The following is a 23,126-nucleotide window of genomic DNA, read 5'->3' on the forward strand; positions in this document are numbered from 1 at the left end:
TCCCAGCACTTTGAGAGGCCGAGGCGGGCAGTTCAAGACCAGCCTGACCAACATGGAGAAACCCCAACTCTACTAAAAATACAAATTAGCCGGGCTTGGTGGCACATGCCTGTAATCCCAGCTACTCAGGAGGCTGAGGCAGGAGAATCACTTGAACAAGGGAGGTGGAGGTTGCGGTGAGCCGAGATCGCGCCATTGTACTCCAGCCTGGGCAACAAGAGCAAAACTCCATCTCAGAAATACAATACAATAAAATAAAAAATTTACAAAGTGCTTTCAACACAGCCATTAACGCATTTGATTCTCAAAACCTCAACATTTTAATGTACTCTTTTTTGAAGTGACATATCAGAGGTTAGTTCTTCCATGGCTTCATCAACTGGTGACTAAGTAAACTTCAGTGAAATGCCTTCCTTTCTACCAGTCTACTCCTACTTTACCATCCACAACCGACGCTCTCGAAGTGTTGAATGTTGTTACAAATAATATGACCTAATAAATGTCTGAATTTCACCTTTGCTAAACCAAAAATTCCAACCCAAGAGAACAGGCTACATTATGCTACATTTTTAGGAATACAAACTTTAAAAAGAAATCAGAAATTAACTGATGAATTCTGGTGATATTTTATTTAGAAAAAGATAATCACTAATTTTAAGATCTTAATTTTTCTTTCTTCTAAATGCTACACTAATTAGACATAAGATAGTATTAGATAATAGAAGTATTTACACATTGAATACAAAATAAATATAAGGTAACTGAAAAACAAATCAGGTTTCCATTGACTTATTTTGTTTTCCCACTGTCCATCCTCTGTTTCATTTTTCTTTGCCTTTTGTAAATCCGTTTCTTTCTTGCTTTCAAATCAACTTTTGGCTCTGGTTTTACCCACTGTATTTCTATTGGTTTCTCCTCAGCTGGCGTTACAAAAACATCTGCAGTGGGATCATGTGGAAGAAGAGTCTTCGGCTCTTTCTTCCTCAGTTTTTGCACATCTTTCACTTGCTGTTTCTCTCTGTATTTTGCAGCTGTGATGGATCTTACGACACGCCTATGCTAAAAAAAAAAATTAGATGCTTTTGAAATAAAAATAAACATTTTATATAAGGCAAAGACTTTCAGTTATGAACCATATATCCTTTCAGCCAGTGTCATGAAGAAAAGGAATAATTTCCAAGTCTCTATGCAGCAAAAACCAAATTCAGTTTCACAGATAATAAAACAGCAATTACTTCACAGAATCATTTTGGCCAAAGGGTTCTGGTACATTGAAGACTACTGAATGACACGACAGCTTACCATGTTTGGAGACTGGTAGTGAGGATTTTCATATAAAGTTGGTCCTCCAAAACTTCCCTGGAAAATCTTTATGAGATTTAAGACAAAACGAGGTCCTATTTCTACAAGAGCAGCATCTTCTTCTATGATCTTTAATAAAAAGGAAACATTTCATTTTGGTTTGGTTACATTATTCCTAAAAGGTATATTGGCTATAACCTCATTATAAATGTGCCTGAAAGAATTGATAATCCATAAAATCAAGGTGGGGGTGAAACTTGGTAAATGCCAAATCATCAATATTTTCTGAAATCTATTAGTACTTATAGGAAGTTGTCATGGAAAAATGTTCTTTTGGTGTGTTCTTTTAAAATTGAGTAATTAGATTTTGGTTCACATCTTGCTTCTCACAATGCATATATCCTTGAAAAACTGTGGTTAAACACATTTTAAAATAGTAACCACTATTAACAAAATGTGTTAAAGCACATTATGGGGGAACTCTTGAAACTTAAATCAATTCCTAAATTGTTTTTATAAATCTAATTCAAGTTAGATTAAAAGGATATGTGGTCAAATTTATTTAATAGCTACTGATTATGGAATTAAAAGGCAACTTCTGAATAACAAATATTTGTTATCTATTAGTTCAGGCATGTCTGCCCTCGGAGGGTAGGAGGATGTGTTCAACTCACATGCCAGGTATCCAATATAAAATATGCAGAAAAGAGCTCAGTTTATGTCATATACTGTCTAAAATTTTGTTCTTGCTGTTCTCTTCTACCTCTTCATCTTTCTGCACTTATCTTGCCAAACTCCTCCTTCAAGATTTCTAGAATCACCTCTTCTTTTCTCCTGAATGAGTCACTGTATGACTCATCATCTAACAGTTGCCACTGAATGCCTTCTATAGCAATTACATTTTGCTAGGCCTTAACCCTTGAGGTGCTTTTAGAGAGAAACTTCTAAGCTTTTAGAGAGAAACTTCTATTTCACTGTATCCTTTACAGCACTTTCTACAAATTAGGAACCCAAGTATCTCATGGATCTTCAAGCTATTCCCTTTCTATAAAGTTAAATATATAATGGCTTATTAGGAAATCCATACTCTGTATCAACTAACAGTCACGAATAGAAGTAGGTAGAGATCACTTAAGATATAAGACAGTACAAAGTTACTTGCAGCAATCTCCTTAGGGAAAAGGAAGCTATTTAAAACAAAAGGATTATTTGCATTTTTTGTGTATGCAAACCCTGTATATCCTTATCTAAAAGTTTAATTAAAAATTGACCAGGCACAGTGGCTCACACCTGTAATCCCACCTACTCAAGATGCTGAGGAGGGATGATTTGAGGCCAGGAGGTTCAAGACCAACCTAGGCAACATTGCAACACTCTATCTCTAAAAAAAAAAAAAATTAGTCCAGGTGCAGTGGCTCACACCTGGAATCCCAGCACTCTGGGAGGCCAAGGCAGGCAGATCACCTGAGGGCAGGAGTTTGAAACCAGCCTGGCCAACATGGCGAAACCCTGTCTCTACTAAAACTACAAAAATTAGCCAGGCGTGATGATGGCTGCCTTTAATCCCAGCTACTCAGGAGGCTGCAGCAGGAGAAGCTTGAAACCGGGAGGTGGAGGTTGCCGTGAGCCGAGATTGTGCCACTGCACTCCAGCCTGGGCAACAAGAGCGAGACTCTGTCTCAAAACATAAATAAATAAATAAATTTAATTCAATTTATAAAAAAGGTATAAATAAAAATCAAGTAAAGTTTACCTGAAAGTTCCGAAACCATATCCTATTATCCAAAATGGTGAAAGTAAACACATGGTCCACGAATGGTTGGCTTTTGGGATGATACCGTGGTGTACTAAAGATCTAGTTAAAAAAGTGTATGTTAGTTCCTTATTCCAAGATATATCATGTATATTTTGGATAGCTAATTTAAAAGATATTTACCTGAATTAAGAGTTCTTTTAATAAAGCATAATGTGGTAATTCATCAAAAGCCTATAAAAATAAGGTAAGCATATTATTTAACAGTAGACTGCCTTGTTTAAAACTGTTTGCTCATTTGTTTCTATAAACTGGCTATAACCTCATTATAAATGTGCCTGAAAGAACTGATAATCCATAAAATCAAGGTGGGGCTGAAACTAAATTGAATAACACAACTATATCTACTAAAAACAACCATGCCAGATAAGAAAATTAGACCTCATACACTGAATGAGAAACTTACAGGGTCAAAAGACAAAAGGGGCCGAGAACCTTTCAAACAGTTTCCTGTCATCTTTAGTTCAGCGAGAGTATGAACTAGAAAAATTACAACAAAAACACAAAGTTATAACTTTTGCACAACTATTTTGAAAGATTATTTTTAATTTCCTCATCTAAAAAATTTATTGAGTCAACTTACTATTTTGAACAAGGAATTTAGCAGACGGTCCATGAGGTGAATTTGAAAGCCTGAAAGACATGGAGGAAGCTTTTTCAACTAATTAGCGAATGTAGTCAATGCTTACCACCTATTCACCATAAATAATATGCTTATAATATTCATGTATTTAATTTTCTTTAAAGGTATCAAGTTTTGTGAAATCAAAAAAGTTTGCTTCATTCTCAACCTTTAACATGAAAGACTAGGAGTCTATAACATAAAAGGTACAACGAACAACTCCACTTAAATGAGTTTAACCAAAATCTTAATACATTCTCTTACCACATATAGAGATCTTGTTTTTTCTTAGCTTCAAAATAGATGCATTTATTACAGTTCTTCATTTCACAAACCTAAAGGAAGCAAAGTATAGGAAACTGAAGTAGATAATATAAATGAGAACTAAAGTAATTATGTGTGATTAATATCATCTAGATTATCTCAAAAATACCTAACCAGGCTAATAGGCTACAAAGGCCTAAACATTTATTTATTCACAGAAGGAACCTTTAAAGTTCCTCTTAGGTATTCTACCCAAGGTAAACTAGATGCTCTGCCCATATCTTGGGTGAAATTATCTATCATATTTTTGGGCCTAGCATCTAAAATGGTCCCACTTCTGATTACTGGAAAGCTCCCTCTTTTTTTTTTTTTTTTTTTTCTGAGATGGAGTTTCGCTCTTGTTGCTGAGGCTGGAGTTCAATGGCACGATCTTGGCTCATCGCAACCTCCACCTCCCAGGTTCAAATGATTCTCCTGCTTCAGCCTCTGGACTAGCCGGGATATTACAGGCATGTGCCATCACACCCCGCTAATTTTGTATTTTTAGTAGAGATGGGGTTTCTCCATGTTGGTCTGGCTGGTCTTGAACTCCCAACCTCAGGTGTTCTGCCTGCCTTGGCCTCCCAAAGTGCTGGGATTACAGGCGTGAGCCACCGCGCCCGGCCAGGAACCTCTTCTGCCCATAGTCCCATTTACAAACTACAAAGACTAAAAATAGATGCCCTACAGATAAGGCATACTACAACTAATCTTATGTTAATCCTTCATAATCAATCTTCTTAGCCAATCTTATGAAAATCTAGTCCTTATAGAACTAAAAACATCCTTTTTAATGATTATTTTGGTTTTTAACTTTTTAGCTTTTTGATTTTAAGATCACAAAACTTAAGTTGTTCATTTATACTATCATTTCTGGTGATTTGGTTCTATAAAATCACTAAGGGATTGGGTGAAAAACCTAAGTATATAAAACCTATTTCAAATTAAACTTCAACATCTTGAAGGCTTACAAAAGTCACACTTGAGAAGATATAAAAACATTACAGGAGTGAAGTCTTGTACTACTGTAGTATTCATAAACTCTAATTAATATAGTACTCTTAAACTCCAAACTATTTAAGACTTTAAACCTAACAACTTATGGCTGGATGAGGTGGCTCATGCCTGTAACCCCAGCACTTTGGGAGGCCAAGGTAGGTGAATTGCCTGAGCAACCCGGCAAAGCCCCGTCTCTACTAAAAATACAAAAAATTAGCTGCGCATAATGGCGTGTGCCTGTAGTCCCAGCTACTCAGGAGGCTGAGGCAGGAGAATTGCTTAAACCCAGGAAGCAGAGGCTGTAGTGAGCTGAGATCATACCACTTCACTCCAGCCTGGGTAACAGAGTGAGACTTTGTCTCCAACACCAGTTAAATAAACAAACCCTAACAACTTAAAAAAAAATCTTTTGTTTCTTATTGGTCTTAGAATAAACACAAAAATAGGAAGTTTGTGTCACTTCTGGGCCTTTGTAGTTGCCATTTTCTCTAGCTAGATGATCTTTTATCTATTTCTCCTTCACTACGTCTCTGCTCAAATATTAAACACCATCCCTTTGAACAGGTTTTTCCGGTCTGGCCTCAGATGTGGAAAACCTATAACCTGCTTTATTTTTCCTATCTTTACTTGAAATTATAAATCTTGTTTATGGCCTGTCTCCACTAGAGTGTAAGTTCCATAATGACAGGGACATTGCTCTGTTAAACAGTTTCTACAGCACATAGAATAATGTGGTGTTACAGCAGAGGTTCAAAAATTTGTGCTCTAAAGAAGGCTAATAGTGAAAAAATGATCTTAATTCTTCTAAGTTTTGAAAATTTTGTTTTAAAATGTAAATTTATGTTCTGTGCTTCCAGAGGTTAAAAAAATACACATAAGTGTAGTATCTTAAACAATACTTTGAAAATGTAACCTATTCCTAGTTTGTAATACCTTAAGAGCCAGTTCTACACAAATCACTTTTAATACTGGCAAAACACTTTTTACCATGTGGGTTTTATATATATATATATATATATATATATATATATGTTTAATGGACTTATTTTACTTTATATATGTTGACTGATAATTTTTTGAGTACCTACTATGGATTTAGCATAATACTGGACACTATGGGGTTAAAAAATGGGACATAATCCTTCTCCTGAGGAAATTTCAATATGCTTGTTCAGACAAAACAAACAGAAATGGCTGAAGCACTAAACTGTGAGAGAGAAAAATCTGGAAGACCAGTTATTGAAGAGTTAATAAAATGTGTCTGAATAGTTTTTACAAAACAATTTTTAAAGTCACCGAATGACTTATTTTTGAAATGAGCCACTGTTAACGTTTTTAAAATATTTTATTGCAATTACTTTCCAAAATTACCTCGTTAATCACAAAGAGCTTATCCTTACGATCCATTTTAGTATCTAGAAAAAGAAAAAAAAGAAAAAGCAAGTAAATTAAAGGTGATTTCAAAGTTACTTCAATCAAACCACATATGCTATCTAGAAAATAAAGTGTTTTTACAGTCTTCAGTTTAAAGGAGATTTTATTACTAATTTTCAAAACAAGAGCTGGAAACAATCGCTTAAAAAATCTTGACTCTTTGTAAATGTAAAGAAAGTAAGTAAAATACAGTCTGTAAGAATTAGAAATTATAGTGTAAGCAGTGTTTCTCAGTATTTAGGTATTCTAGGAATCCTTTTCAAAAATGGGAAAATTCTCACAAACCAAAGACTATGCTAAAGGAAACCAGTTTCAATGAACATATCTTTCACTTTTTAATCATAGGTGTCAAAGACAACTGACTTTATGCCCCTGTAACAAACCTGCACATATACTCCTTGAATCTAAAATAAAAGTTAAAATTTTAAAAATAAAAAACAAAAAACAAAAAAAACCCAAAGCACCTCTCAACATAAGCACAACAGCCATATGATGGCGCTGCCACTCCACTGTTCCAGACTTTTTTTTTTTTGAGACAGGGTCTTGCTCCTTGCCCAGGCTGAAATGTAGTGGCGCAATCACGGCTCATGACAGCCTTGACCTCCTGGGCTCAAGCCATCCTCCTGCTTGAGACTCCTGAGTAGCTGGGACTGCAGGCAAGTGACCCCCACACTTGGCTAATTTGCTTTACTTTTTTCATTTTTTTTTATTTTGTAGAGACAGGGTTTCACCATGTTGCCCAGGATAGTCTGGAACTCCTGGACTCAAGTGTTCCACCCACCTCGGCCTCCCAAAGTGCTGGGATTACAGGCATGAGCTACCATGCCCGGCCATACCGTTCTTGCCTTTAAAATAACCCATTGCTTAGAAATAAATAAATAGCCTGGCATTTAGAAATAGGCTCTGACTCCAACTTAAAAGGTGCTTCAAATTCTATCCCAGGTCCATTGTCCAATAAAAACAGTTTAAAAAAAAAAAAAAAAGGCCCAAAAAGCAACACATGGCAGTCCTTAGCACTTAGGACAAACCATCCCACCTACCTCAGGACCTTCAGGAGCATTACAGTGAAGGCATTCCTGGACCTTCAAGAAATGTTTCAATAATATTAGAACATCTGTTTTAAAAAGTAAAGAAACTACCTAATGAAATCTAAAGGATTTCTTACGAAATGTTAACTGGAAAAATTGTGGCACTTGAAAGGATAAAAGGCATTGTGTTTTTTTCGTGAAAACACTGAACAAATGAAGAATATATAAAATAAATGAAAACATAAAAATAGGTAAGTTTATAGATAGAAATTTCTAAAGTATATGATATAAAGGCACCTGCTTTAGAATGAGGCATCAACATTCTCAAGTCCTGCATTAAATGTCTTGTTCTGAAATTTATTCCTCTGGAAGAAAAGATGAGAATCCGTTCCTTATTTTTCCACTTTCCCTAAAGAAAAAGAAAATGTTAAAAGATTTTAAAATCTCATACTGAACTGATCTTGTTTTGTGACAGGGTCTCACACTGTTGCCCAGGCTGAAGTGCTCACGGCTCACTGCAGTTTCAAGTTCCTGGGCTCAAGTGATCCTCCCACCCCAGCATCTGCAGTAGCTGGAGACTACAGGCATGTGCCACCATGCCCAGGTAGGTTTTTTTTTTTTTTTTTTTTTTTTTTTTTGTAGAGACGGGAGTCTCCCTCCCTTTGTTGCCCAGGCTGGTCTCCAACACCTGGGCTCAAGCAGCTTGGCCTCCCGAAGTGCTGGGATTATAGATGAGAAGCATCGCACTTGGCCCTGTTTGTTTTTTAAGAGCTTCCAAGTAGCAAGTCAAACCTTCACTGACCACATCTGCCACCCCAGAAATGCCCTCCTTGGTTTCTTTCTTGTTTTTCAACTTCAATCTCTCCAATTCCTCCTCCCAACCCTGAAAGTTCTTTCTTAGCCCTCTCTTTTATTTCTGTGCTCTCCATGACAGACGTCTCATAAAAATTTCCCACAACTCTTAATCCTTTCTTATTCACACTGCACTTATTTAGAATCTTACATTAACTGCAAAACTCCTAAATGGCTAACCTTCCCAGACATGAGCACCTCCAATAGATATGATTGACTATAGCTTTTTCAACAGTTTACTTTTTTTTTTTTTTTTTTTTTGAGATGGAGTCTCACTGTCACCCAGGCTGGAGTGCAGTGGCGCGATCTCGGCTCACTGCAACCTCTACCTCCCGGGTTCAAGCGATTCTCCTGCCTCAGCCTCCCGAGTAGCTGGGATTACAGATGCCCGCCACTAAACCTGGCTGATTTTTTTTTTTTTTGTAGTGTTAGTAGAGACGGGGTTTCACCATCTTGCCCAGGCTGGTCTTGAACTCCTGACCTAGTGATCCACCGGCCTCGGCCTCCCAAAGTGTTGGGATTACAGGCGTGAGCCACCGCGCCCGGCCATTTTTAAAGTAATACTTCCATCACATCCTTACTTCCCAGAGTTTTCTAAACAAAGTTCAAATGACATAGCTTCGACACTGAATTGTAAAACAGATTTTCATGTCTACATCATTATTGCCCCAAATGAAGCCTACTGCAATCCAATCTGGTTCTATTTTTTACATTTTTCAGCATTTCCCTACATCAAAGTCTTTCATCAGTTTTTTTTTTCTCCCTTGGAGTGTTCCCCCTCATTTTTGAATGTCAAAATCCTACACTTCCTCTGACATGCAGCTTAAAGGCTAAAACCTTCATGATTCTTTATCTTATTATACTAGGGTAAAAATAATTTCTATCTCCTGCATTTCCATAGAATGTATCAAAGTATGGCTCAGATTATAGATACTATCTAGCTCCTTAAGGGAAGAGTGAGAACACTAACATTTACTGGAAGTGTTCAAGTCCAGCTTATTTTTCATAAAAAGTAAATATTCCCTCCCCCCGCACCCCAATCTGCAGGTCAGAAAAGAGCACAGAATGTTGCTGTTAATAACGGGGCTAGAATTTACACTTATCTTTCATTCCACAGAGCTTCACTCCTTTCCTAGAGCTTGCCATCACACCACACGGGGTCATTTACTTATCACCTACTCCGCGCTAGAGTACTATGCTAAGTGCGGAGGACGCAGAAATTAATGTCAAAGATAATCCTTGTTCACAGTATTCGGTCTAGCTTAAGAAGAGTTCTTGGTTGAATGAAAGCTAATTCCAACAACTTGTGTGCACTTCTTTTGAATAAAAACCATCAACTTATCTGAATTCTTAAGTTTCCTCCTAAACTCCAACATTTCAGGAGGAAGAGGTCACATTCTAGTCACCGTTGCAATCTCAAACCCAATGGAAGCCTAACTTCGTACAATGCATGGTACATTCAATGTCTGTTGAATACAGGTAAAGCTCATAGTATCGAGTCTATTTTTAATTATCTCTTGAGTTTAAGACCTGGTTAACAAGTCAGAGTCACAGTCCCAAGGGCAACAACTTTTTAAAGGCTCACCTAACATACTTCAGGATCCCTAAGAGTGGCTGACTATAGCAGGATATGGGCATACTAATCACTGGAGAAATACTCAATAGCGAGAAATAACCAAGGAAAAGCACTACTCTCCAAAAACATTAAAAAAAAAAACTGAACAAGTAGGAAGACAGAACGCTGGATCTGAGCACCCTGTAAGTCGCTTCCCCGTGGGCCGAGTAAAGGTTTTAAAACCCGCCGCCTCCAGGAAGGCGGCCACGTGCACAACGATTAGCTGCAAACTCCGTGCCCAGTCTGGCCGGGAGAATTGCTAAAACCGACCTACCGTTAACACCCGGGCTACTCTGAAATTAAGCAGAGATGTAGTCAAGTAAGTAACCCAAGAAAAGGCGCACAGAGCCGCCGCCGCAGGTGTAGCCCGGGGGCAATCCCCTCCTACCTTGCAAACGGGGCCTGGGATCCGGTCCCTCTCCTCTTCCTCCACCTCCTCTGCTGTGGCGTGCCGCTTAGCTGGCGGCTCCGCATCTTTTTCGTTGCTTTTTGGCTTCTTCGCCTGAACTGCAAAGCCTCCACGCCGTTTCCTCTTGGTTGCCGCCATCTTACCTCGCCGCCTGCGCTCTTGGCCTCCTTTCCGTCGCTGCCGCTCGCTCCTATTTCCGATCTCTATGGTTCGGCGGCTCTAAGCGCTCCGCTCCGCGGTCGTCCTCCAGGTCTGTGGTGCCTCCTTCCGGTCTCGGTGGCGCGGCACGCGCGGCTCTCTAGGCCTCCTTCAGCTCTGTGGTGACGGTGGCCGAGGTGGAGGGGCGGTCTGAAGAGTGGCGGGACCGGCTTCACTTCCTCCGCGATTCCTCGGAGCCGCTTCGCTCTTCCCCAGAAACTTTGCTGGGAAGGGCTCTCGGGCGTCCAGACCCCACCGCAAAGGTAAGGTTTCCGCACTCGGGGACCCCGAGACTAGTAAGCGATGCTGTCCCGCGGGCGGGCTGGTGAATGGGCTTGTCTGGGACTCTTGGGGGATCATCTGGACACTCCGGGCCCGCCCCGCCATCGCCTGTTTTGTTGGAGGCGAGGCTAGTGGCGCGGGCTGCACAAAACCGACTCCCCGCGGATTTGTAACTCCTGTTTGGCTGGGAGATACCGTGTCAGTTGCGTGTCTTCATTCTTCACAACTTTTCACGTTATTGTCCTCTTACGAAGACGAGGAAATCGTAGCTTAGATAATTTTCCCCCAGAATTACAAAGACAGTTATGTGACATAGGTGGGGTTCGGCCTGGTCAGCCGAGTTCAGCCTTCCAGCCGCCTTCCACCTCTCAGCGCAGGTGGAGCTCGCCGGACCTCGCCAGCACTCATGGGAGTTTTATTGTCTAATCCCTTCAGGTATTTAGCGATCCGCTGAGCAGGTATTGGCCCCAGGAGCATCCCTCAGGGCCGAATGCGCAGTGGATGATGCCCCTTCTGACCCAACAGATCCAAGACGAGGATGATCAGTACAGCCTTGTGGCCAGCCTTGACAACGTTAGGAATCTCTCCACTATCTTGAAAGCTATTCATTTCCGAGAACATGCCACGTGTTTCGCAACTAAAAATGGTATCAAAGTAACAGTGGAAAATGCAAAGTGTGTGCAAGCAAATGCTTTTATTCAGGTATGGAAGTAGGCGCCTTTAAGCCTGTGTCATAGATATTCTCAATGCAATTTAATGAAATCCGAAGGTTTCAATAGACAAAATAAATAATAGTCATAACTTGTCAATAGTCATAATAAATAACTTAATAGATAAATAAATAATAGTCTTAAGTTAGAGAACAAAACGTCATTACTTGAATTTTTTTTTCTCTCCCGGTAACAAATTCTTTTCCCATCTTGTTTTACAGAGATAATGGTTAGTAATGACTAAAGTTTATTAAACTAGACTGTTGGCTAGGCTACAGTCTTCTTATTGTTTAACTTATTTAATCTTAACCATAGTCCTGTAAGGTAGGTTCTGTTATTATTCCCATTTTATATATGTGGAAACGAGGTACAATTTTAAATGATTTGCCAACAGTCCCACAGCTGTTAAGTGGCTGAATTGGGATAAGAACGCTGAACATTTGTTTCCAGAATATATGCTCTTTTTACCACTGTGATATGCTATTACTAAAGAGTATTTTTTTCCTTTACTGGTTGTAATAGAATTTTTGTTCTTCCAAAGTAATATTTGTGTGGTTCAGATAGGATTGCAAGTTCAACTAAGCATTTTTTTAACACGTAAGTGCACAGCATGACCTCAGCGATAGAGAGGTAAATAAGACATGGTTCTTGTCCTCATGTGGGGGCATGGTTTGGTGGCTCACACCTGTATTTCCAGCTGCTCAGGAGACCGAGGCTGAAGCACGAAGATCGCTTGAGCTCAGGCATTAAAGACCAGCCTGGGTAATCATAGTGAGACCCCCGTATCAATAAAAAATAATAATAAAAGTTGAAACTAATATTGCTCATGCATTATCAAGTCGTTCGTCTGTTTTCCAAGTGACCTTAGGCAGTAGTGATAGGCACAAAAGCGAGACAAGGGAGAGTCACAGAGGGATAGTTTTAGAGCCAGGAATGGAGATAAGGATGCTTCAAAGGATGTCTCTAAGATGTTTTGATTGCTAATCAGAAATTATTCTCATGGGATTAGCACAGTATTGTATTTTTTAAACATATAAAGTGTAATCTAGGACCTTATATTATTAGTTTTCATTCTTTTATATAACAATTTTCATTTTTACTCTTTTCATAGGCTGGAATATTTCAGGAGTTTAAAGTTCAGGAAGAGTCTGTTACTTTTCGAATTAACTTAACTGTCCTTTTAGACTGTTTATCTATTTTTGGATCAAGTCCTATGCCAGGTAAACTATTATCAGTATAAAGACATAAAAGTGTTATACACAGTGGTCAGAAAAATACAGGAAGTTATTTGGAATATAAACATTTGTTCAGAAAGCTAATGCCAATTCATTTGTCAGTGGCCACAGTCATGGGTTCTAACATTTCACAGTGTTAATTGCAAGTGTGTTTATAGTTCTTTTCATGTCTGTAAAAGTATTTACATTCATCTTTTTTTAATTTACAAGGCTTTGAGGGATTTTAAATTCGAACTGGCCAAAAGAATACTTTGGACATGTCTTAAATATCTTTAACATTGTGAAATGTTTTTATTCTTCTTTTCCCTAACTTGTCCAGAATTACTCAGCTAGTTAGTGGCAGAGAAAAACGAAAGCCAGTTCTGACTCCTAGTTTACTGTGTTCAAAACTTGTTTCTTTTAAGCCATATTTTATAAGTTATGTCTATTTTGCCAAATGATTTTGTGGTGTTTTTGAGACGGAGTTTCTCTCTTGTTGCCCAAGCTGCAGTACAATGGCACAGTCTCGGCTCACTGCAACCTCTGCCTCCCGGGTTCAAGTGATTCTCCCGCCTCAGCCTCCCGAGTAGCTGGGATTACAGGCACGTGCCACCGCGCCTGGCCAATTTTTTGTATTTTTAGTAGAGATGGGGTTTCACCATGTTAGTCAGGCTGGTCTCAAACTCCTGACCTCAGGTGATCTGCCTGTCTCACTCTCCCGAAGTGCTGGGATTACAGGCATGAGCCTCTGCGCCCGGCTGTCAAATGATTTTCTTTAAAATATATATTTTTTTATTTGTTAAGGGAATTATTTTTAAGAATGGTAAAATTGAATTGCCGTGGGTATAAAACTATAAGGAATCCCCAGAAGAATGATTTTATTTCCATAGGAAAGCAACCTGGAGATTAGCTAGGAAAAATTCAATATCGTTCTCCAGAAAAATGTATTTTAATTTTCCACAGACAATTCCACTGTTATTAATTATACATTTTCTAATACAGCGTTCTCCAGCTGGTTTTTCACAAAAGCATCTGTCATCTTCCATTCCTCACTGTGGCTCTCAATCTAGTAAGAAGAAGGAGTTTGAATATCCTCATATTCCTCCTTCCCTCTAGTGGTTTGCAGAGTTAAAATTTACACCACCATTAACAACCCTCTTTTTCTCTCTTTGATTTTAAAATTCGAGGAAATATAAAGAATATATCCCAGTTAGAAAAGTTGGAAGGATCCTTGTCATAGTGAGTACACTGATGTTACAGTACAGATGATAGCAATCCACTGTTACACACATTGAACCTTCAAGGAATAGCATACCCTGTTCTGCAGCAATTTAATTACTTGCTGTGTTGATCCATATAGATTCTCTATCCTGAAATTGTATGTATATAAAATCAACAAGCTATTTCTGAGGTGTTTATGACAACCTGAAAATGATTCCAGAGAATTATGTTACATTTTGTTCTGGTTCCCAATTTTCTTGTATTTTTGGAATTGTCTACACACAACTGTCATCAGGGAAGATGTCATCCCTTTTTATGAGGAGATACATATATGCGAGAAATTGGGCGGAATAAATTATTCTTGAGAAATTTTATGTATCATTTCAAGGAGAAGCTGAACCCAGAGCTATAAAGCTAAGGCCAAGTATGACTTCTTTCCATTGCAGGGACTTTAACTGCACTTCGGATGTGTTACCAAGGTTATGGTTACCCTTTGATGCTGTTCCTGGAAGAAGGAGGAGTGGTGACAGTCTGCAAAATCAATACACAGGAACCTGAGGAGACCCTGGACTTTGATTTCTGCAGCACCAATGTTATTAATAAAATTATTCTGCAGTCAGAGGGGCTCCGTGAAGCATTTTCTGAATTGGATATGACAAGTGAAGTCCTACAAATTACCATGTCTCCTGACAAGCCTTATTTCAGGTACTTGAGAGCAGTGCAGTTATAGTTAATGTGGTCTGTACTCCATCTTCCCACTTAGACATTTGCTTAGGATGCAAAATTTTTATTCACATTTTTAGAATTTTCACAACTTTAGACAGCTTGTACTGTTACCTCATAATTTTATGGATCAAGAAACTTAAGACCCAGGAAGATTAACTCACTATTTCATATTTAGGTGGTGGTGGCATCTAGATGAGAAGCCCCGTCCCCTAATTTAGAAACTGGTGGTGTTTTCATTGTACTACTACTTACTGTCATAGATGAGGTTACATCATGAGGAAAATCAGGTTTAAGTGTTTGGAAAGGGTGTTTGTATTATGGTATCTTTTTCAAGCTAGTTCAGGATGCAGAAGAAGATGTTTTCTACACGTGGTTCATTCATTCACTAAGTATCTGTTGATCACCTACTGTGTGCTTAAAACCAAGGTGAAGCCAAGATATGTGAAAACAGCAAACCATTAAGTACCAAGATAGCACACAGAGACACCTGGGAAATGCTGTACAAGGATTTAGGGAGGATTGCTCAAGGCTGGCTTCCTAAGGGAGGGCAGTTTTCAGCAGGAGTACAATGTCAAAAAAGCTGTTCCTGATACTTTAACACAAGTCTCTTTTCAGGATTAGACTCAGTTTAGAGATTCTAGCAATTTAGAGAGAGGATCTAAATATTCTCTTTTTGAAATATGTCAGAATATTAAAGGCCCTAAATACATATGGAATAAAAGGAATAAGGTATTCTTTTTGTAACTACTTTAGAAGAATCACAGGCCCGGCTGTAAAAGTGCGGTGGCTGACACCTGTAATCCTAGCACTTTGGGAGGCTGAATTGGGCAGATCACTTGAGGTCAGGAGTTCAAGACCAACCTGGCCAACGTGGTGAAACCCTGTCTCTACTAAAAATAGAAAAATTAGTTGGGCGTGGTGGCACGTGCCTATAATCCCAGCTACTCTGGAGGCTGAGGTGGGAGAATCACTTGAACCCAGGAAGCAGAGGTTGCAGTGAGCTGAGATTGCGCCACTGCACTCCAGCCTAGGTGACAGAGTGAGACTCTGTCTCAAAAAAAAAAAAAAAAGAAAAAGAATCACAGGCCCTTCTCATGACTTTGAGGAGTTAAAAATTTGGCTCAAGTTCTGACAAAGTTAACCAAAACGGAAATTGGAAACCCTACTTTAGCAGCGGAATGAAGTAAAAAATTCAGGTACTTAAACAGTATTTTAGAGGATCTCCTCAGTGATCTCTCTCAGCCTGGGTAACTAGATGGACCATAGTATCTTTCATCTCCAGGATGGGAAACAATTTGGTGGTAGGGAGGTAGGAGTTGAAATTTTTTCCTGGATATGTTAAATTTCAAGTACCTGCGACATTAGGGAGTAGCTGGATATATAGTTAGGGTGCTCAGGAGATCCATTGAGACTGGAAATTTAGATTTGGGAACCATCATCATGGCTGGGTATGGATGAGACGGGTCAGAGAGAGAGATTATATTAGAAGAAAGAAAAGATGGACCCCAGGAAAACCAACACCTGGAGGACAGGAGGCAGAAATGGAGCTTAGGGAAAACCAACCTGGATCTTATCACCATGCTCATATAATACTTAACAACGTGTTAACCCTGCAGCAAATGCTCCAGAAGTTCTTGCAGATTAAATCAGCGTATTAACACTTATAAATTGTCTACAAATAACTTCTGGTATTACCAAGTGAGGAAAACCATGAAATAGCCTTAAGAGCAGTCTAAGATACAGAAAAGCTGTAATTCCTAGGTGTAGGATTGGGAACAGACATAAGGGTTGCAGTTGACTTAGATCAAGGACTTCCATCAGTCCTCAATTCTCTCTCCTGTTATATATTTCTGACTGAAGGATGTGGAAAAGTCATTTTCAGAGTAGGATTAGGGTAATGAAATTGAAGTGTCCCCTACCCTTTTCCTTTTACAATTGATTTTCTTTAAAGCTGTTGATTAGTTGCCCTGAACTCCCTGAACTCTAGTGGGAGCTTTATTATGGTACTTGTTATCGTGTATTGTAACCATTTGTGTACATGTCTGTTTCACCCACTAGTATGAATTTCTTAAGGAAGTGTTTTCTTTATTTGGATCCTAATGTGGTTTATTTTTGGATGAATGAATAAATGAGGTAATCATTTTCTATAGGTTATCTACTTTTGGAAATGCAGGAAGTTCCCACCTTGACTATCCCAAAGATTCTGATTTGATGGAAGCATTTCATTGTAATCAGACCCAAGTCAACAGGTCAGTTCTTAATATAGAGGTTGTCATTGGTGATAAAGAGGAGGTTAAATACCAGATTTCTGTTAAATAAAAACACTTTCAATCTGTTAATTAAAATGCACAGCATTTTATAAAAATGAATAGTAGAGTGCTGGACTTACTAGGGGATGTAGGGTTCTAACACTGGATGAATTTTAAAACGAGAAAATATTAGCAAATTGGATAAATTGATTTTATTCTTAGATTTGCTACTTTTTGTCCTTGGGAGTTCTGAGCAGTGTTCACTGTGTTGATATAACAGTGTTTTATTTTTTCTTCTACAGATACAAGATTTCCTTACTGAAACCCTCTACAAAGGCATTAGTCCTATCGTGTAAGGTATCTATTCGGACAGATAACAGAGGTTTCCTTTCATTACAGTATATGATTAGAAATGAAGATGGACAAATATGTTTTGTGGAATATTACTGCTGCCCTGATGAAGAAGTTCCTGAATCTGAGTCTTGAGTATGACAATTCACTGATATCTATGTGTACATTTATGATAGATGAAGTTCTTATTCTGAGTACAGTACTCTTTGTAATTTCATATTGGATTTTCTATAGAGAAGCAGCACAATGGGGAAGATAGGAGCAAGGTCGTTTACCCTAATAGTTACTGTTTTGTAAATACATTTTGTAGAGGGTATGTAAATAAATGTTTTCATGTAGTCATAGATTATTCAGGACTGTCCTTTAGTTCTGTCTTTTGAACTCATGGGAATAATTGTGAGCCAACATAACATTTCAAGAGTCTAAAGGTGGCTGGGCTTGGTGGCTCAAGCCTTTAATCCCAGCACTTTGGGAGGCCGAGGTGGGCGGATCACCTGAGGTCAGGAGTTCAAGACCAGCCTGACCAACATGGAGAAACCCCATCTCTACTAAAAATACAAAAAATTAGCCGGACGTGGTGGCACATGCCTGTAATCCCAGCTATTCGGGAGGCTGAGGCAGGAGAATTGCTTGAACCCGGGAGGCGGAGGTTGTGGTGAGCTGAGATGATGCCATTACACTCCAGCCTGGGCAACAAGATTAAAACTCTGCCTCAAAAAAAAAAAAAAAAAAAGAATCTAAAGGCTTAAAGTTTGATGCAGCTACCTGAAATGTTCTTTTATTTATTTACTATTAGAAAAAGCAAAGGCATATGGGCATTGTGAGACTAGATCTTAAAGTAGTGGTTCTCAAAGTGTTGTGCCCACACCAACATCAGAATGGCCTGAAAACTTGTAGCAAACTCTGGGGAGGAGGTCAGCATTCTGTATTTTAACAAGCTTCACTCGGGAGATTCTGATGCCTGCTAAATTTTGGGAACCACTATTTTAAAGGAAACTTTTTTTTTCTTTAATAGCATTTAATTGTATTGAGATGATTGCTTTTACATGTGATTTCCTTGCAAATGTTCTGAAGTTGAGGCATCACCAAACAAGTCTGAACAATTCTTTATGTGATTTATTTTTAAAGTAAACCTTTTGAAGAGATCTATGAATGGGATATAAAGCAATTTTCAGTGTTACAGGTTTTCTTCTTCTTCTCAAAACTGTTCACTGTAGTAAGTAACTGCAATCAGTACTTATTACCTTCCATTTGCTTATGAGTTTCTTGACAAATCAAGGTGTAGAAAACCAGTTATTAAGTGATTTTTGTACTTTCCTAGTAGTTGTCACTAAAATAATTTTTGTGGCAAATAAATATATTTAATAAAATACAATACTAAAATTATCTGACTTACTGTCTAGTAGAAAAAATTACATGAGTAAAGTGAAGCTTTTGTCTTTGTTACTGTACCAGGTGACAACAGCTCAGTGTCCCTCCATGGACAGTCACTATTGGCCTTTTGAGTGAGACGGTTCTTTAGGATAAAAAACTGTCATCCCATTACAGGATTCATTTAGCCTTTCTGGCCCTCACCCACTGATGCTAGTCATTGTGACTACCACCTCCTCCAAATAAAAGTGTGCCAAACTATTCATTGTTGAGAACCACTCAATTGTATTCACCAAAATTGGAGGATATATTGGAATGCCCTACCTTAATATAGGTCACATAGAGTTAGAGAAAATTGGTTTGGAGAGTATTACAGCAAAGTGTGCTGCAAGGAGGCTACTCCAGCACAATGGCAGGCACTGCTTCCCAGGCATATGGACAGTTCTGGGAGGTGGCCAGGGTCAGTACCTGATAACTAGTAAGTGTCTCAATCTCAGCATGCCTAGCGACTACAAAAGTTGGAATTTTCTAAAGTGTATGTATTCAAGAAGGAAACAAATTACTAAATGTTGTCAGAATATTTTTGTTTAGATAAACACCAAGAACAGAACAAACCTAAGAGATACTTAGGAAAATATCTAATCAGTCAACATTCTAAGGACTGTTAAATGTGAAATAGCATAGTTATTTTTTGTCCTTTGTTACTAGTGTGAACAAAGAACAGCGCCTAATATATAATGGGCATTTAGTAACTTTGTTAGATGAAAGACTCTGAATTTCACATTTTCTTTTAGCATCTTATTAGTCACTACTTAATTCTGATGATTTAGCTCCAAATTTATTTTGATCTAAGGTTTTTTATTTTTATTTTTGGAGATAAGATCTTGCTCTGTTGACCAGGCTGGAGTACAGTTGTAGGATCACACAGTTCACTGCAGCCTCAATCTCCTAGGCTCAAGCAATCCTCCCATCTCAGCTTCCCAAATAGCTAGGACTACAGGTGCATGCCTCCATGCCCTGCTAATTTTTGTATTTTTTGTAGAGATGGAGTTTTACTATGTTCCCTAGGCTAGTCTTGAACTGCTGAGCTCAAGCAATCCACCTGCCTCAGCCTCCCAAAGGGCTGGGATTACAGGCATGAGCTACCACACCTGGCCTAATGTGTTTAAAAAAAAAAAAAAAAAAAAAGTTGAATCTAAAAAGAATTTAAAACAAATATAAATCAGCTCAGTAAGGATGGATATTTTTGCACATTTAAAACTATTATTTTAGGCTGGGAGTGGTGGCTCACACCCGTAATCCCAGCACTTTGGGAAGCCGAGGCGGGTGGATCATCTGAGGTCAGGAGTTCGAGATCAGCCTGGCCAACGTGGTGAAACCCCCGCCTCTACCAAAAATACAAAAATTAGCTGGGTGTGGTGGTGGGTGTCTGTAATCCCAGCTACTTGAGAGGCTGAGGCAAGAGAATCACTTGAACCCGGGAGGCGGGGGTTGCAGTGAGCCAAGATTGCGCCATTGCACTCCAGCCTGGGTGACAGAGCAAGACTCCGTCTCAAAAACAATAAAAAATTAAAATAAAATAAAAATTATTGTTTTAGCTGCATGTCTTCAGCTATTTAGAATTCAGAGACTAATGAATTGTTTCTAAGTCACCCTAACATGAAGGTACTTATAAAGAATTTCCTCATGTGTGTTCTAGTTGACCCAAGAATTTTTACTTTAATAAAAGTTTAACTTTATTTCCTATGGAAAATCACTAGGGGGAGTGCTCCCTCAGGCAGAGCAGGCGACACTTTGGTGCCACTACAAATTAATGTGTAGTATATAGAAGAATACAGTCTTATATTTAAGACTTTTAGTTCTGTCTTTTTGAAGTTTATCTCTCTTTCTAGTAAAATGGTGCTTACTGTGAATGGATAATTTTTTTTTTCGTTTTTCATTTGTTGATTTCCCATTCGATGATGTAGTGCTTCCACCTAGAATTGATGAAATGCTTCAAAATAATAAAAGTATTTGTTAAATTCCACTTTTCTAATGAAAATAAGGCATGTAACACAATCATTTTAACAGGAAGCCACAGGGTTTCTGTGGTGTTATCAAAGTCCTAGTAAAAATTAGTTAAAATTGCTAAAAGGGCAGAATGTGGCACTCTCAACAGTTTGGGGTAGGGAATCATTCAGAACATAGACTTCCTTCTTTCCTTCACTGTCTTCACATTGCTTGTCCCTTATCCCCACCTGAAATAAAATCTATTGGGTCCTGAGAAATTGGAGTGTGTAGTATTTCTTCTTTTCCCAATTATGTTTGTAATTTGCTTTCATTCTCTTTGGAATAGGCAGTGCTGCTTTTATACTAGTGTCAGGTTACAAGCACCCCAGGAGGAGTCATTAGCTCTAACAGAATTTCTCTCTCAGGAGTGGACAGCTAGTGTTCTAATCAGAAAGACCAAAAGCAGCGGTTTCAAGTGCTTTTTGTATCTGTATCTCAGTCACGTCCAGAGGTTTTGATAATCAGCAGAGTAAATGTGTGAAGTATATTTTTGAAATTCATAGCTTGTTGATCATTATAATAGATACTAGTAGTGGCTCTCACTGGCAAAACTAGAGGTATTCAAGATATGTGAACATACTAAATTGTTTCAGAGTAATTCCTCATACTTAAGTGAAAAGGAAGTAACAATCTAGTAGAGCCTGTGGCCTGTACCCTTAGGCATGGTGCCTGACACGTGATCCCAAAATAGTCTTGCTTCCTGCCATTTTGTCCAAGGATTTCTGGTTGCCGTGGCTGACTAGGTTAGGACAGTACTATTTCTGGAATATTGTCAAGCCTGCCTTAAGTGGACCTTTAATGCAGTGGTGGGTGAACTTACCAAATCAGCAGGTAGTACGTCATTGAACATACAGAACAGGTTACATAAGCTTTTTTTTTTTGAGATGGAGTCTCACTCTGTTGCCAGGCTGGAGTGCAGTGGTGCGATCTCAGTTCACTGCAACCTCCACCTCCCAGGTTCGAGTGATTCTCCTGCCTCAGCCTCCCAAGCAGCTGGGACTACAGGTGCGCACCACCACATCGGGGTTTCACCATGTTGGCCAGGATGGTCTCGATCTTTTGACTTCGTGATCCTCCCGCCTCAGCCTCCCAAACTGCTGGGATTACAGGTGTGAGCCACCATGCCTGGCCATTTACATAAACTTTCGTTTGCTTGCTAAAAAATGTTTATTGAGCTAGGTGTGGTAGCTCTCACCTGTAGTCCCAGCACTTTGGGAGGCTGAGGCAGGAGGACCATTTTAGCCCAGGAGTTTTGAGACTAGTCTGGCCAACATAGCAAGACCCCATCTCTAAAAAAAATTTTTTTTTTTAATTAGCCGGGTGTGGAGTATGCATGTAGTCCCCGCTACTCCAGAGGCTAAGGCGGGAGGATTGCTTGAGCCCAGGAGTTCAAGGCTGCAGTGAGCTATGATCATGCCACTGCACTCCAGCCTGGCAGGAGAGTGGGACCCTGTCTCAACAAAAAATAAAACAAAAATAAAAATATTTGTTGAAATCTGTATGTGCAACAGCTTGATCAGGGCTTGAATTTTTTTTTTTTTCTAACTTGGTACAGAGATTGTTGGAAAATAGCTAATCCTCATCCACCTCAAAAATGTCAGTGCTTGTTAGCTAATTCAGAAGAACTCTTTAAGAGCTCTGTATGTTAGCTCAGATATGTTAGAAATGTCAGGTGTTTGATTGGATTGGGTTATCCAGAACGGTTGAATTTAGAAAGTAGCTTCTGTGGTTTTGCAGTGAGAATGCAACTTTATATTTCTAATGTATCTAGTTAAGACTGGGATTTCACCAAAATAGCAAAATTTTAAAACTTTTGGGCAGAGCCCAGAGGATTTTTAGGGCAGTGAAACTAATATGTGTGATACTATAATGGCAGATACATGTCATTATAATTTTTCCAAACCCACAGAATGTATAGGACCAAGAGTGAACCCTCATGTAAACTATGGACCTGGGTAATAATGGTGTGTCAGTGTGGGTTCATCAGTTGTCACAAATGTACCACTCTGGTGGGAGATGTTGATAAGGGAGAAGCTAGGCATGTGTGGGGGTAGGGGGTAAATGGGAAATCTCTGTAGCTTTCCCTTAATTTTGTATGAATCTAAAAATGCCTTTGGGAAAAACTTTGGGGACCAACATAGGTGCCAAGTTATTTTACCAGGTATAAGGATGTTAAAATTATATGATTCAGTATCACCACCATTTTATAAAACATTTTAACATCAAAACCTCAGACAATAGCAACCTTACACTGACAAAAAGAAAAACTTTAAACATTAAAAACAAATTTCAAATGTAGGAACAGGTACACCATAAAATTTTATTTCACAGTGTTACGCTACTGTTTATTGATACAGGTTTGTCAGTTTGGAGATCTT

The 23,126-nt window shown here is 38.8% G+C and overlaps 2 protein-coding genes across 12 annotated transcripts in view; one reads left to right on the forward strand and one right to left on the reverse strand.

Annotated features, from left to right (window-relative positions):
• Positions 1-602: 602 nt before the first annotated feature.
• On the reverse strand, positions 603-10,565 carry BRIX1 (biogenesis of ribosomes BRX1). Its single transcript, XM_055246715.2, has 10 exons — positions 10,357-10,565; positions 7,799-7,910; positions 6,411-6,454; positions 4,002-4,072; positions 3,699-3,748; positions 3,522-3,595; positions 3,239-3,289; positions 3,056-3,157; positions 1,303-1,431; positions 603-1,059 (listed from the first exon to the last, which is right to left on the reverse strand). The coding sequence occupies exons 1-10, from the start codon at positions 10,513-10,515 to the stop codon at positions 790-792; spliced, it is 1,062 nt and encodes a 353-aa protein (XP_055102690.1). The 5' UTR covers positions 10,516-10,565; the 3' UTR covers positions 603-789.
• A 143-nt stretch (positions 10,566-10,708) lies between these two features.
• Positions 10,709-23,126, forward strand: part of RAD1 (RAD1 checkpoint DNA exonuclease) — a 44,912-nt gene continuing 32,494 nt past the window's right edge. For 8 of the 11 annotated variants that reach the window (XM_055246719.2, XM_055246720.2, XM_063619917.1 and 5 more), the window contains exons 1-5: positions 11,359-11,559; positions 12,679-12,787; positions 14,449-14,707; positions 16,879-16,977; positions 17,280-17,334. In XM_055246719.2, the coding sequence (XP_055102694.1) occupies positions 11,359-11,559; positions 12,679-12,787; positions 14,449-14,707; positions 16,879-16,977; positions 17,280-17,334 (723 nt within the window). Of the gene's footprint in view, positions 10,839-11,292; positions 11,560-12,678; positions 12,788-14,448; positions 14,708-16,878; positions 16,978-17,279; positions 18,712-18,783; positions 20,967-23,126 lie in introns of those variants that run through there. The other 3 variants (XM_055246718.2, XM_055246721.2, XM_063619923.1) reach the window with 3 other exon arrangements.

Source organism: Symphalangus syndactylus, chromosome 16 (genome assembly GCF_028878055.3).
Source record: "Symphalangus syndactylus isolate Jambi chromosome 16, NHGRI_mSymSyn1-v2.1_pri, whole genome shotgun sequence".
NCBI lineage: Eukaryota > Metazoa > Chordata > Mammalia > Primates > Hylobatidae > Symphalangus > Symphalangus syndactylus.

What these genes read in the sequence shown, in the direction of transcription:
- BRIX1 (XM_055246715.2), bottom strand. Translation starts at nt 10,515, where the DNA reads ATGGCGGCAACCAAGAGGAAACGGCGTGGAGGCTTTGCAGTTCAGGCG. An exon ending in AGCTCTTTGTGATTAACGAG is followed by an intron (nt 4,073 to 6,410) that starts GTAATTTTGGAA and finishes TGCTTCCTTTAG; the next exon opens with GTTTGTGAAATGAAGAACTG. An exon ending in TATGGTTTCGGAACTTTCAG is followed by an intron (nt 1,432 to 3,055) that starts GTAAACTTTACT and finishes TTTTTATTAAAG; the next exon opens with ATCATAGAAGAAGATGCTGC.